We start from the raw sequence: 14942 nt of genomic DNA, 5'->3' as shown, positions 1-14942 counted from the left end.
CCTGTCTTCAAATGTGTCCCCTACGGATCACACCGTTGACTGTGTGGTTGGTTATGAGAAGTACGACGTTATGAAGGTTATGTAAACTTAATGTCACTGTTTCTACGGACAAATACACCGAAAAAGAATAAACAGGTAAGAGCAAGGCAGCGCTGTGTCAACATTTGTGTTAGCTAGCTCCGCTCTCGGTAATGTTAGCTAACCTGTTACACATTAGGTAACGTTCAGAGGTGTGTGCTGTTGTTAGTCTGATACCGACGAGTAGTTTCGTTGCTGGAACTCGGATAAATATTGTTATATTTACTGCACTTAAATAAAAGCAGTATTACAAGGATTTAAAAATAGCCCATTACAAGTTCTGGTTTTAAAACGCACTTGAAAGTGAAAGTACATTAGTATTGTTGGTAGAGTTTAGTCAAACTATCAAAGCTCTCACTCTGCAAAATGCCACATTCATAGTGCTGTATGTCAGGCTGTTAGTGATGCATTAACATGTGAGCACTTACTTGTAGCAGCTAGTCGAGATGGAGCTCATTTTAACTGCTCACATCGTTCTTTATAGGACCATCATATTATTTGAACGCAGCATCTGTATCTGCAAAGGGACTGTCAGTCTTGTGGTGGACTGAAAGTGTAGGGTCGCTTAAAGTACTTAAGTAAAGTACGAGTAACATAAAACTGTATGTACATATACGGTATGGTACAATACTTGAGCAAATTTACCTACATTTTACCAATTTTGTTGCATAAAAATACACGGCGCAAATGTAGTAATCGTTGATAAAAACAACAATGTCTTGCAAAAGCATGACCTGTAGTATAGATACAAAGTGCCTAATGAGACAGGGGACATTTATTACTCATACCATCGACCATAAAATACTCATAAAAGAGGAGAAAATATGATTAATACTGAAATTAGACATTTCTTTGTCGATAAAAAGGAGCTGTGCCTTTAACAGATAAAAAACAACGCCTGGCCAGCTCCCTCAGTGTAAAAGTCCACTGTATAAGCAGGCAGTCCAGATTTAAAAATGCGTCCGAGGCACTCTGTTGTTAAAAATTCTTTAATATTTAATTTTAATTTATTAATACATTGACAACCAGTGTGTTTTGACTAGAGTCTTCATCAGGGTGTAAAAAGCACTGGAAACTGGTGTGCAATTTAAGAGCATGTGCATGATACAAACTGTACCCCATCCTTAAAGAGTACCTGATTTTTATTTTATTTTTTTTTTTTACAAATAACTACACAGAGTCTTAACCGAGTGCAGCACTCCCTATTTTTTCTTCATTATCAGTGACTTGGAGCTGTGCCTTTATTAAGCATGCCATTAAATTCTTACTTTAAAAAAAGTTAAATCACTACAGATTTTACACCTGAAGATTTAGAGATAATTTTCTGAACAGCAAAGGTATCCCGAAGGAACAGCTGGGATATCTTGTGATTGTTCCTAAAACTGTACTGTCACCTGTTTATTGATAGCATCATTTGTCATCCTCAGCACACCCACAGAATCACCTAAGTGCACTGAAACAGAATGGCGTCCCCTTCACCCCATGACCGCAGCCGCAAAGACAACGACGAGGATGACCCTGTTGAACAGATGATATCCCGCACCGGCTGTGCCGAGCTACACTACGCTGTGCAGGAGTGCATGGCTGAACACCAGGACTGGCGCATGTGCCAGAGCCAGGTCCAGACTTTCAAAGACTGCATGATGAATTTCCAAATCGCCCGGAAAGAACAGCTGATGAAGCAGCAGCAGCAGACCTCCACTGAGTCTGCGCCCAGCTGAACTCACAACACCTCACACCCTCATACACATCGGCCTGGATGTGTTGAAGACATGCTTGAGGTGAAAAGACTGTCCCTAATTTAATTCTTGTTAATGAAAATAAAGTATGAGCAACTACAAAAAATCCTGATTTGGACTTTCAAATGTGTGCAGGAGAAAGACCAACTGATAAACGTGATTAATCAGCCAACAGAAGCTTATCGCTGACTAGAGACAGTGTAGTCTGGGGCTGTTTAGTGGCCGTTTTGGTAAGGAACCGGAACTAGGGCGAGAGAGACAGGATCCGAAATTTGATGGATGCGCCTTTCCGTCAAAATAAAAGCACCAAGCTAATAAAAATGCGGTGAAACTTTTTAATTTAAATAATATAATTTACAAGAAAAGCCCCAAGCCATTAAGTTGACCTTTTTCTTTTACTGTAAATCGATGGTGTGCCAGAATTTAAAGTTTTACTTTGGTGAATTTGGTGAATTCCTTATCCACTTTCTAGACCGGAACCAGAATCCAGACAAAATTCAGAATGAATGGAAACCAGGCTCTTCACCGCACATGAAGAGCCTGGAGACGCGAGGCTAGAAACAGTGTCTTTATTATACAGTTTGTCCACCAGAGAGCACTGGGGCGTTAATTTTTCAATTGTAAAATGTCCCACTCAGTACATATCTTCGTCACAACTGTATTGTTTAAAAAACAAATTTAAGGGATCCTGAAGGGACAAAAGTGTTTGTTTATTTATGAATGAAAAAAAGTATTGCCTTTATAACAAATAAACTTCCTTTGTTAAACTAAAATTCCTTTTTTTCCCTTTTTTTTTTTAAAAAAATATGTATTTACACATCATTGTGTTATGGGGACTTAATTGTGTCTGTGAAAAATATTTAATCAACAAATCAGATTTTACACGACAAACAAAAACAAAAGCAGACAGCAGATCTCAAAGGAATCTTTGGTGATTTTAGGATTTAAGGGGGACAGTTTTACCATGAACAACATAAGCTTGTGACTCCAAAGAGCAGTAAGTATTTTCATTTCATCAAACATTTTATTTGTGACATTTCAAGGCTCCTCAGAGCCCAGAGGACGTCACATCAACATTGGTGACCGAAGTTAGAACTGTGAATGGAAGTCAGTTATTCAAACACTTATAAAAAGCCTACAAACTTTGGGATAACTAAAAGGATGTGTAGTCGGTGTGATAAATGAGGATGTTGAACTTAGACTTGTCACTTTATAACACAAAAAGTGGACAAAGGACAGTTGGCAGAGTTGGAGTCAGACTGGCCCTTCTTTTATAGCCCATCATAGTTTAGTAAGTTTGCTCTGAATGACAGCTCAAGTTTTAATCATTAAAAGTGTTAATAGGTAATCAGGAGATTAATTAGTCTCAAGTTGAAACAGTAAAATATTTGCTTGTGACCGCAAAGGTCATTTAATGATAATTGCATCCTCCGGGAACATTATGCAACAAACAAGTCATATGTTTATTCACTTTGTGCAAACACAGTTCATTAAATGGTTGTGTCACCAAAGTAAATTTTTTAATAGATCTTTTTTCAATTCATAAATCATAATTATTTCCATACAAATCATTCTTATAATGTCAAAACAGCCAATTCATGTACAGTTTCAACAGTAAGTCAGTGACATATTTATTCACTTATGACTCTATACAAATATCTGCTGCCACTAAACCATCCTCAAACCCATCAGTGATTACACTGTGGATGGTACAGTTGTTACATCCTGTCTGCTGGCAGCAGAGGTCATTGTGATCAGGGTGGTACAATAGTGCTATTTCACTTGACTTTGATTGATGCCGCAGTTTGTACGAAGAGTTATGATCAAATTGTTGTATGAGTAAAATCAAAGTATTAGTGCAGTGCAGTGTTACTTCAACTAGAGTTGCTCTGATACTGATATCAGTACCGCAAATGCCTTCGATACTGCTTAAAATGCTGGATCAGGTATGGTCGAGTACACCGATGTCTATGCACCGATCTGATACCATGTAACTACTCTAGAGTAGTTACACACCTGGATAAAACAGCAGTTTTTTTCCAATTTTTCCTCTTTGCTGCTCTAAAACTGAAGCCTACACAGCAAGTTGCACAATGCGTCCTCGAGGAACTACTGTTTAAGAGCGGCCATGAATAACTGATTTTCTGGTAAACTGTGTAACGTTATTTGGCAGTATTTTACACTGGAAAGTCCCACCAGTAAAAATTCAATACAGTATACAAAGCTTTAGTTTTGAGAGGGGGCACTAGTGTTGCTTCCCTCTAAATTGCAGCTGCATTTAAAGTTTTTGTTAAAGGAATTGTTATTTAGTCCTATGATTTTAATTTCATCATTAAGTAAGCTTCAGTATATACATGAGTTAAAAACAGTGTAATGAGATCCCCACACTCACTAAATCATCATTAAAAACAATAATGAGATGTTTGTTTCTAACACGAGAATCCCTGCTCTTTATGGATCTAATTAATGTGGTTAACAGGGCGTTATTATATGATGCCGTCAATAACCGCTGGAAGCTTCATCTCTAGAGATGGATGAGGAAAGTATATCTTCTAATGTACACAGGTCAGACATGCAGTCGCTTTACTGCTGTTGGACACAGAGCTGCTGGGAAACACTTAAGAGATAGAGTAAGCTGCATTCTCTGATTTCTTTAAGCACATGTTCATGTTTGAATACTGCTACGTCTAAATGTGCTCATCAGACTATTAATTTAATGCCTGTTTGTATGTACAAGTTAATATGATTTCCCTCTTTGTCAGACTGGAGAGCATTTAAGCAGAGGCTGACCTCCAACACGCAGCTTGTGGAGTTCAACTATGTCTTTTCTCAGGACTGTTTTAAATGACTCTGTCATCATTCATCCTCCAGGCTTCTATATCATCGGATTTCAGACATTTCCCTTCATCAGTGTCTATTTCATCTTTCTGGCATTTGTCTATGTGGTTACAGTGCTGTTCAACTGTTTGGTGATCTGTGTAATTGTCTTTAATCATTGTTTACACACTCCAAAGTTTCTGGCTGTTGTCAATCTCGCAGTGATTGATTTATTCCTTAACACATGCCTTATTCCCAGCATGATAAAAATATTCCTTGTTAAGGATAATTTCATTCCATTCAACCTCTGTTTGGTACAAATGTTTGTCTACTATGCTGTTGTATCTCTGGAGTCATACGCACTTGCTATACTTGCCTATGACAGGTTGATTGCAATATGTTTCCCTCTGCGTCACAACTCCATCAACACACTGCGGAGCATGTCTTGTATTGTTGGTGTTACTTGGTCTTTTGTTCTGGCAGTTACAGTGTTTGCAATAGGTATAATGACTCGACTGTCTTTTTGCAGTTCAGTCCAAGTGTTCAGCTATTTCTGTGACTATGCACCTGTGTTTAGACTCGCCTGTAATGATTACTCAATGCAGTGGTCTGTGGCCTCTTTTTTCTCCATTTTAATCCTTGTAGGACCCTTTACGTTTATTCTTCTGTCATATACGAGCATCCTGGTGACTGTATTCAGGATGAAATCTTTAGACAGTCGTGTGAAAGCTCTGGCTACTTGTGCTGAGCATATCATCCTTGTTGCGGTATTTTACATTCCTCTCATTACCATTTTTAGCATCGGGTTTTATCTGCGAGCAATTGACCCAGACCGGCGTGTGCTGAGCCTGTCGCTGGCCTCTTGCATCCCACCCTGCATCAATCCTATTGTATATTCTTTGAAAACTAAAGAGATCAAAATCAGAGTCCTGGCGCTGGTGAGAAAAAATACACTTGGCAAACAACAAACAAACCAACACAATTAGGACCAAATTGTGCAGTGAGTAAAGAGCCTGAACTGTGTGCTTTCTGAATAACATCTGTCAACAGAAATGTCCCAAATGGCTCAGCAGTCTGGTTTGACCATCAGTTCATCAGTGTGAAGATGGCTATGAGCTGCACTGCACTGCAGAGAACACAATTTAATTCTAATGTCATTTAATCAAAGTTGCATCATGTGTAATATATTAATGCATAAACATCTTTGAGCTATAGTCAATTTATAACTCAAAAAACTTCATAAAAGTATAACGGGACACTTTGATTCACACACCTTTATATAACATCTACTGTAGCTGTATTCCACAGGTGTTGACATTTTTTTTAATTGTCTGTGTCCTATATGTTTGTTTTAGGCATTGAATATCCTGATCACTCTGTGTCTGCAGGTGTGTTCATTTGAAGCTACACCACGTGATGCCATGTTTGACTGATGAAAAGTCAATATATGTTTATTATGTTCATCATGCCAACATTGTAACTTCAAACTTTAGTAATTTATCTTCCACCTCTCTATGATTTTGAAGGATTTTGAATAGTTTGGGATGAAACGACCCGACTGTAAATGCTTCACAAGCATCCTTCTCCTAATTTGAACATTTCCTGCATTAAATGTGTCAACTCTTTAAACTGTGTGCTTCTTGAATCCAATATGTGTTTATATTCAATAATAACATTTTATCTGAAAGGAGCTAGGGCTATTTGGGAGTGCTGATATACCAAATAAAAGTGCATGACTGAACATCAGGAATGGATTACATTTCAGATCCAGGTTCAGCTCAGGAGAGAAAACTTTAAGGTTTTAAATTTCTGGGGTGTCGGTGGCTTAGTGGTAGAGCAGGTGCCCCATGTACAAGGCTGTTGCCGCAGCAGTCCTCACTCTGTTGAAATGTGAATATAAAGTTTATAGTAATTCAGCTTTTCAGACTAATAAAAGCAGATAACAGACCCAGTGGAGGGCTTATTTGATTTTTAGGAGGGTGGATTTAAACTCAAGAAAGTGAATGTGAGATTCACTCTATTTCAGTATCAGTAAACCCTGGTGAAAGTACTGACATGTGACATATGGCGCTGTGACACAACACTCTCAGAGAGCTCCTAAAGCCTAAAAACTTTAAGTAAGGAGTCCTAGCTTAGGAGTGATTTAGGAAAGTTCTCAGAGCAACTTGAGCAAGGAAGGGACAGAAACTTTTACCCTAGTTGCTAGTGATGATGCTTTCTTTTAACAGATGTGATTGGTTGTCACAGACACGCTCTTTTGTGAGCCTGCAAGGTGGAAATGAAATGAACTGCTGACTGTGAAAGTGTTGTCATTGTTAGTGTGATCACTCTGCTGATGGAAGCTTGAGACAGACACAAGTCATCACTGCTGCACTGCTGAGTTTTTACAGTTTTCCAAATATCTTATGACTGTCATCATTTTATTTCTGGTGTTATAGTGTTAGGTGGGATATGTGTGTGTATCCCTAATGAGATCAACCACACATATTATCCCTGCACAATCTAATCTGTAGCATTTCATTTACTCACTGTCATCCAGTGTTTAGAGAATATCTCTCAAACCTCTTTGTGTTTCCACCATTTCCTCCTGTGCTTAAGAATCTCCTAAGCCTCTTAAAAGTCCTCCTCCCTGCTCCTAACAGTCTTTCATCTTAGGAGCTCTTTTAAGATCTAAGATGCTCTGTGAATAACTTATCTTTACATGGACCTAGTCTGAACTTTAAGGAAAAATTTTGAGAATTTTCTTAGGATTTCGTCACTAGGAGCATCTCTTTGTACTAGGAAGCTCTGTGAATACGGCCCCAGGTTTAAATCTATTGCATCATACTAACTGCTTAAGTAATAGATCTTTTCAGAATACTAAAATTTAGAAGCTGTGAGTACCCCCTTTACAGGGCTGGATATTGGTACATGGTAACTTTAAGGTATCGACCAAAAATAACCCAGTACCAAGTAGTATTGACATGTCTCCAGTCAAGCAACAACTGCATTAATCCTTTTTGTGCCGGAGTCTGATCCTAGATCAGCAAACTGTCTGTTGCTGCTGTCTAAAGAGCTGTTCTCCTCCCGAAGCATGGTCAGTTCAAAATCTCCCTGGTTAGCACAAGCTAACACATAGCAGCAGCTAACATCCAACACATGTTCCCAACAAACTCACCATCACACTAAATCAACTCGCCTCATTCGTTAAACATGTTAAGTCATTAGGTAACATTAGCCATGTGATGCTAACAGATACATGCTGACAGATAGCCCTGTAACTGTGCGTCTAAGGCCACACAGACACCAAAACATTAGAAAGTATGGCTTAAGGCCTACTACATGCCATTCTGTTTACATTATGGGTATCAATTGAAGTACTCTATTGGTATTGATATCACTTCAGGAGTAGCGCGCTGGTGCTGGTATCATAATTTTTTTAAACAATACCCAGCTGTATTTACAACTTTCCATGACTTGCACACCCTGTTGAACACAACATAATAAGAAATATAATGAATTGAAAGCAGTACATTTAACACATGCGTTAAAGTTTCAGTCACACATGCAAAGGGAGCCTGACAAGGTCAACAGCAAGGCTAACGCTAACAAATTACGTTAAAAAATGTGTTAATTGTAAGTCAGTAATTGTAAGGCCTTTAAGAAGGACAAAAGCACAGTATAAAGTCCAAGATGCCCTTGGAAAAGTAAGTGTACTTCAAATTAAATGATAGCTCCACAAATATAGTACTGTATTTCCCATTGTTAGTTTTTTTATCCTTAATAGGTGCAACTGAGATTAATTCGACTGAAATTTATACAGTGAAAGGTTTGTTTGTTAAAGACAAGCTCACTGACATCACACCATCACAGATTGGGCTCATTAGAAACATTTGTTTTGGCTCTCTCTCTGGCCTGTTTGATGATAAATGCATCTTCAGGGAACATTATGCAATGGAAGAGTCATCATATTGCATTTTGTTTACTGAATGCACACAACAATGCAATGTTCTGATAGTTTTTAAAGCATGTCATGATTGTGTTGGAAAATCACATTTATATGTATTTGAATAAGCAACACAATTACATAAACATGACAATTACATGATATTCGTGCCTCCTCTGAGTTTCATGTGACCAAGCAGAAGTGTGATTGTGGATAGCCCTGACTTATTCTTCTACTCAGAGGTCATTCTCATCAGGTGGGGGATGTATAGCTCTGGTGCACTGAGTTTAATAAGTTTAATTAAAATAAGCTGCAGCTCTGCTCTCGGTGGATCAAATTAATATCAATGTGAGGATTATAAAGCTTTGGCTTTCTCAGGATCAGGAGGATTTATCTCTGGAGATCAATGATCTTCCACTGTCTAAGGGTCACACATGCAGCCCTGGCACTGGTCAGGAAAACTAGCAAGCATTCAATATTCAAAAGGTCATGAGCCTGGGCTCTTTTTCTGAAACCCTGATTTTACAGAAAAGTTTTAATTCAGCACAACCAGAGTCAGAAAATTAAAATTGGCCAAGATAAAAATCTGCCCTTACACTGCACTTTATGCTAATAGAGGACTAGAGAATGATAATATGATGAGTGTCTGCCCTCTAGTGGGTTTATGTGTGAAGTGCAAGCTGTGCCATGAATGACACTCAGTTAATGATCAGTGACAGCACTACAGTGTTTCCTATGGTTGTTCCAAAAGCTGTATTATTACTAGTTTATTGTGCTCAGTTTAAGAGTACGTGCTTATTTGTGAATGACAACTCATTTGACAGATTTTTGTGGACTTTAAGGGTGCAGTTTATCTTTAGCACCCAGTATAACACCTCTTTAAAGTTCCTTGAACCTGGGGCGTCTGTGGCTTAGTGGTCGAGCAGGCGCCCCACATACAAGGCTGTTGCCGCAGCGGCCGGGGTTCGAATCCAGCCTGTGGCCCTTTGCTGCATGTCATGTCATCTCTCGCTCGCCCCCCTTCACACTTGGCTGTCCTATCCATTAAAGGCAAAAATGCCCAAAAACATATCTTAAAAAAAAAAAAAAAAAAAAAAAGTTCCTTTGAACCTCACTGTTGATGTTCAGAAACCCACATGGCGACTGTGAGAGTTTAAAAAGAGGAGAAGGAATTAACAGATCAAACTGAAATCTCCAATTTTACGCTTTAAAGTTAGAGCGCAAGATCCTGTCCTGCATCCACCGATGTAGATTTCAAGAGATACATTAATACAATATAATATTAGATACATATTATTTGGCATCCACCCCCTTTATTTTTACAAAATTAATTTACACCATGAATTGATAAAACAAAAATCTACAAATTATTGCGGTGGACCCACAAGCCCCATGTTTCATATTTGCCCCCATGCTGTGATGAAACCAATGCCCTTGTTTCTGCATTTGAAACCATCACCTTTTGTTGACTGAAAAGGCAGAAGTTAAGCTAGGCACCTGTATATGAGATGAGAGGAAATGTGAGTTTGTAATTGCTATGGCACAGATCACAGCCGCTAAGAAAACATTATTTTTATCCATCTAAATACGTATGCAACCCAAATTATCTTTTTCTCAACACTAATATGCTGATCTACAGCCGCTTAAATTTTAAAAACAAACAAACAAACAAGCTGCTCATATTAAAATAGTGTCAAAATAGACACAATGACACAGCGAGCCATTCTGTCTCTATTTTGGTTTATATATTTCAACTTCAATCACACAAACCATGAGACACAAGAACACACCACTAGATGGTGCAAGCCTATCACAATTGTAAACTCCTACATGTTTCATGTTCAGCCTGTGAGTCTTGTTTGCCTATTTCTGTCAAGACTGTTTGCATTATAGCAGTCTTTATTTCATCGAGCTTGAATTTTGCAATAACTGTGCACATATGGATGTGGTTATGTTTCTGACCCCTCCTGACCCTCTGCATGGATTTTAATGGAGACAAATGTTTGACAAAAGTACTGTGCGACTGCCACATTGCCTCCACAGAGCAATAATAAAAAGACTTGACACAATAAGAAAAGGCAAGATAAAACTAAAAAAGTATCTTGCACAGAGAAATTAAAGTGTCATAAAAGCAAAGCAATACTGAATTACATCAGACAGTTTAAGTTAATTAAAAGGGACAGATTTTTGTACACTGATGAAAAGACTGGAAACAAATGCTTTTCAATTCACTCAACACCTCTCCTGAAACATCTTCACAAAGGTACGGCTGTAGTTGTTGCAGGGAGGAGGCACTGTGTGTGTGTTTCATGATATTGGGCCCATCTTTCTTTTAAGCAACTCGTTTTGGTGAAGTCAAAGTAACTGTGGGATGATTAAATGTGTGTGTGTGCAGTCAAATTTAGGCCGAACATGGAACTGACAGGAGTTGATGAGGTGAATGGTGTAGTTTGATTCAGCCAATGCAGTGGCTATGTCATAGCATTATATTTGTTTTATTGGATAACTGCAGAAAATGTTTGGTGAGGCCGACATTCATATCTCTGTATATGAGACTTTTACATGTTTAATCTCTTGACATGGTATTAATAATAATATGATTTCCAAATTTTAAAAAAAAAAAAACAATGCAAGCAAAATGATGTGTTGGATTTTTTATTTTAAAATTGCTGTTATTTATTTTTTTTTTATTTTTTTTAGCATATCTATTATGGTGAAGTACTGGACAACACAAAAACAAGTAGTCACTGTTGTTGGAGACTTTCTCAGAGATAGTTCGGTTGAGGATGACAAGTTCATTGTGTTGCACAATGCCATTTTCCCCCGAAATATCTCTTACATTATTTAGTGTAGAGTCACAATTGCATTTTACTACAGTACATGTGGAAATCTGTGATTTGATTTTGCACAGGAGATCACTGTATAATGACAAATTAATATAACTGTATAGACCTAATGAAACCACACGCTTAATGAGTCATTATAGCAGTGATAAAGAGCTCACCTTTTTGGATGAGGTTAAGTTTCTCATCCTGTATCTTTTGCAAAACCTCTTAATGATGTTCAGCACTTCTTCTGTCTTTAATGAGTATATTATAGGATTGAGCAAAGCTGGTATGGTGTGTGTCAGAGAGGAGTTTATGATCCTGGCATTGGGATGGATAGAGGAGGTCAGTGAAGCTAAGTTGGTGCCCACTAGTGGTAGATAGAAAATAGCCACAAGAATCAGGTGAGAAGTACACGTTTTAAATGCTTTGAGTCGTTCCTCTCCTGATGCAATCCTGATCAGTGCTATGGAAATGCAAACATATGTCAATGCTATCAAAACAAGTGGAATGAAGATGATAATAGTGATAGCGATGAGTGATAGTATGGAATTCAAAGAAGTGTCATTACAGGCCAGATGATACACTGGTCCATGATCACAGAAAAAGCTCTTCACGACCAAAGATCTACAGAAGGAGAGACGATTAATAAGCGCAACAGTAAATCCTACTAGGCTTGATAAACACACCCACGCAAACAGCAGCATTGCAGCAATAGCCGGTTTAGTCACAAAACTATGGTACCTTAAAGGGAAACAAATTGCTATGAATCTGTCATATGCCATTGTGACAAGTGTCCATGACTGCATACTGGCAAAGAATAAAACAAAGAACATATAACTTAAGCAGGCCTCATAGACAATGTATCTCCTGTCAAACAAAAACGTGTCTAAGAGTTTTGGGATGAGAGCAGTGCTCCCACACAAATCTGTCAAAGCCAGGTTAAACACAATCATGTATTTAGGAGTATGAAGAGTCTTCACCAGGTAGATGACTGAGAGGAGGAGGCTATTCCCAAGAACAGTCATTATATAAACAAAACACAAGAAGACATAGAAATACTTCACATGAGGGATGTTAGAAAACCCACTGAGATAGAATTTTGCAGGACGAATAAATGTGGCATTAGATATGGTGGCAGCTTTCTCTGCTGGGGTCATTCCGTGTATCTGTTTCCCTAGATGACCAGAGAGAAAATAAGATAACTAGGCAAAGAAAATGTATTTATATTTATATAGTTCATTTCAGCAACAAGGCAATTAAAAGTGCCTTACATACAAAGTGGAAAAAAAAACATAATAAAAGGACATTTAAATACAGTTAAAAAGAGTCATATAGAGCCAAGAGAACAGAAATTAAAAGAAGCTAAAATAGAACAAGACAGGTGTAAAATGCATTAATAAAAGTTGCGGTGCAGTGTAAGAAATAACAATTATTATTATATTTATTATATGACTTAATAAAAGGAAGAGGCAAAAAATAAGTATATATAATAAAGGAGGCCACAGATGATTGATGGTAATTATTGTAACCAAACTCACCTCAGACAACATCAAGTGTGCAGTGCACTTAAGTGAGCTGTACTGTGAGAGACCTGACATTTATATTTTACTGCTTTCATCGTGGGACAGTGGAAATGCTGGTGGCTGCATCACATGGTCATTCAATGTGCAGCTGTCTCATAGTTTATGTCACTGATGTGCTGATGCAATCGACTCAACACACTATTGTCAGCACGATACTGAATTATCAGTTTATGGCACAATCCATGATTCAAATGGATATAATTTTGCGAAACAGCATAATTATAAAGCTTAATTAGTTGATTAATTAGTGATTAAGTGTGATTAGTGAGTTAAGGGTGGAAAATAAATACACAAGAAAGTCTTTGGTAAAATGCAGTGGTATTCTAAAAGAACCTTTATGGGGTCTTTCTAAACAGAAATTTTGAAGAGATTTAAAAGTCTTACAGATTTCTCAACACAAGATGTTATGGTTTATAGTAACAAAAGGGGGAACAAGCAGGTATGGAATGCCATACAAAACAGACAGGAACTTTAGAAGATACCCCCTTTATTTGATTAACTCAAACTGTTGAACATCAGGTAAGAAACTAACCATATCTTAATACCTTAGCTGTGTAAGGCAACAAGCATGTTGCATGTCTACTCATCCCCCAGTATTTCCATGAGGCCGAAATTACAGGGAAATAATGCAAGGAAGACAAACAAAACACAATGTTACCCTCTGCGAGAGACACTCCGAATTACAGTGAGCAATTTCCTTTAAGATAAAAGTGGAAAATGTGCCAAATCCGCCATGCTAGACGCTAGCTAAAGCACACAGTGCCAAGTGCAAAATAACAACTGAACAACATGAAAGTGCTCATCTGCAACATGGGATCGATTTTCAGTCAACATCAATGCAAATGAATACAATTATTTGGCAAGCTAACATACTCAGAGCGACAATCCCAGCATGTTGATGTTTCGCAGGCATAAAAAGCATGTTTACCACAGGCTGTCATTTTGTATTTGAAATGTAATCTTTTTTTCAAAGCGGGATCCACCACTGTCCGTTACAAGACAAAGTGGTTGAGGTTCCAACACTGGTGTGAGGAAAGAAGGCTAGAGTTACTGTCTTGTGCAGGTGGCTTTATTCTTGTTTTTTGGCAATGTTTGATGGATAGAGGGCTGTCATATGTCACTATTAAAATGTATGCAGCAGCCATCTCTTCCTCCCATGAGGGTTCTGGCGACAGACCGATCTTTGCCCACCCTCTAGTGAAGCAGTTCTTGCAGGGGGTCAGGGGACGAGGCCCGATGATGCGAGCCTCGTCCCCACAACACGACCTGCAATTAATGATTTGTGAAGGATTCCTTTGAGTCTCTGGTGCGCTCCTCTCTGAAGGTGTTGTCATTCAAGACAGCTTTGCTGCTTGTGTTGACCTCAGCTAAGAGAGTGTGTGACCGAACTACCCTTTTACTGCACCCTAGCTGCTTGCTGCTTCATAGTGCCCGCAGTGGGGCTACTCTCAGACCGAATCCCTCCTTTGTTCCCAAGAACTCAGGGAGGTTGTTCAGGTCGAGAGTAGTACAGTATGCTTTTCTTCCTCTACCCCATGAGGGGGACAGGGAGGCAAAATTGCTCTCGCTCTGCCCAGTCTGTGCGTTGGCATGTTATGTTGAATGCACGGCCCCCATCGGATGCTCTGGACAGCAATTTGTGTGCTTGGGTAATGGTGTGACCGGTAAGGCCCTACTCAGGAATCGCCTTGCAAGATGGCTTTGTAAGTGCATTTCCCAAGCCTACGGACAGGGACCCTCCCACTGTGGTCCGTGCACACACTAAAAGTGGTGTGGCAGTGTCCGCAGCCTTGTTCTGTAGGGTGAGTGTCCAGCACATACAGTATGTACGGTAGCGGCGTGGTCTTCACCCTGTCCGTTCATATGGCTCTATCTCTTGGACATGTCAGACTCCTTTTCAGGATCTGTGCTTGCTGGAACAACTCAGGACTGGTGAAAAGGGTCGAGTGTATGTCAGCTGTGTTTCACCTGA

At 38.8% G+C, this 14942-nt stretch overlaps 3 protein-coding genes across 3 annotated transcripts; 2 read left to right on the top strand and 1 right to left on the bottom strand.

Moving 5' to 3' along the window:
* Positions 1–2521, top strand: LOC125898328 (cytochrome c oxidase assembly factor 4 homolog, mitochondrial). Its single transcript, XM_049592099.1, has 2 exons — positions 1–135; positions 1506–2521. The coding sequence occupies exon 2, from the start codon at positions 1542–1544 to the stop codon at positions 1797–1799; it is 258 nt and encodes an 85-aa protein (XP_049448056.1). The 5' UTR covers positions 1–135; positions 1506–1541; the 3' UTR covers positions 1800–2521.
* A 202-nt stretch (positions 2522–2723) lies between these two features.
* Positions 2724–6197, top strand: LOC125898318 (olfactory receptor 2AT4-like). The gene has a single exon (XM_049592090.1). It carries the CDS (start codon positions 4637–4639, stop codon positions 5618–5620), a length of 984 nt encoding a protein of 327 aa, XP_049448047.1. The 5' UTR covers positions 2724–4636; the 3' UTR covers positions 5621–6197.
* Positions 6198–11539: 5342 nt separating this feature from the next.
* Positions 11540–12544, bottom strand: LOC125898630 (olfactory receptor 1-like). Its single transcript, XM_049592472.1, has one exon. The coding sequence runs from the start codon at positions 12542–12544 to the stop codon at positions 11540–11542; it is 1005 nt and encodes a 334-aa protein (XP_049448429.1).
* Positions 12545–14942: the final 2398 nt, after the last annotated feature.

Source organism: Epinephelus fuscoguttatus, linkage group LG12 (assembly GCF_011397635.1).
Source record: "Epinephelus fuscoguttatus linkage group LG12, E.fuscoguttatus.final_Chr_v1".
NCBI classification, from domain to species: domain Eukaryota; kingdom Metazoa; phylum Chordata; class Actinopteri; order Perciformes; family Serranidae; genus Epinephelus; species Epinephelus fuscoguttatus.
This window is presented reverse-complemented; position numbering and strand designations above follow the sequence as displayed.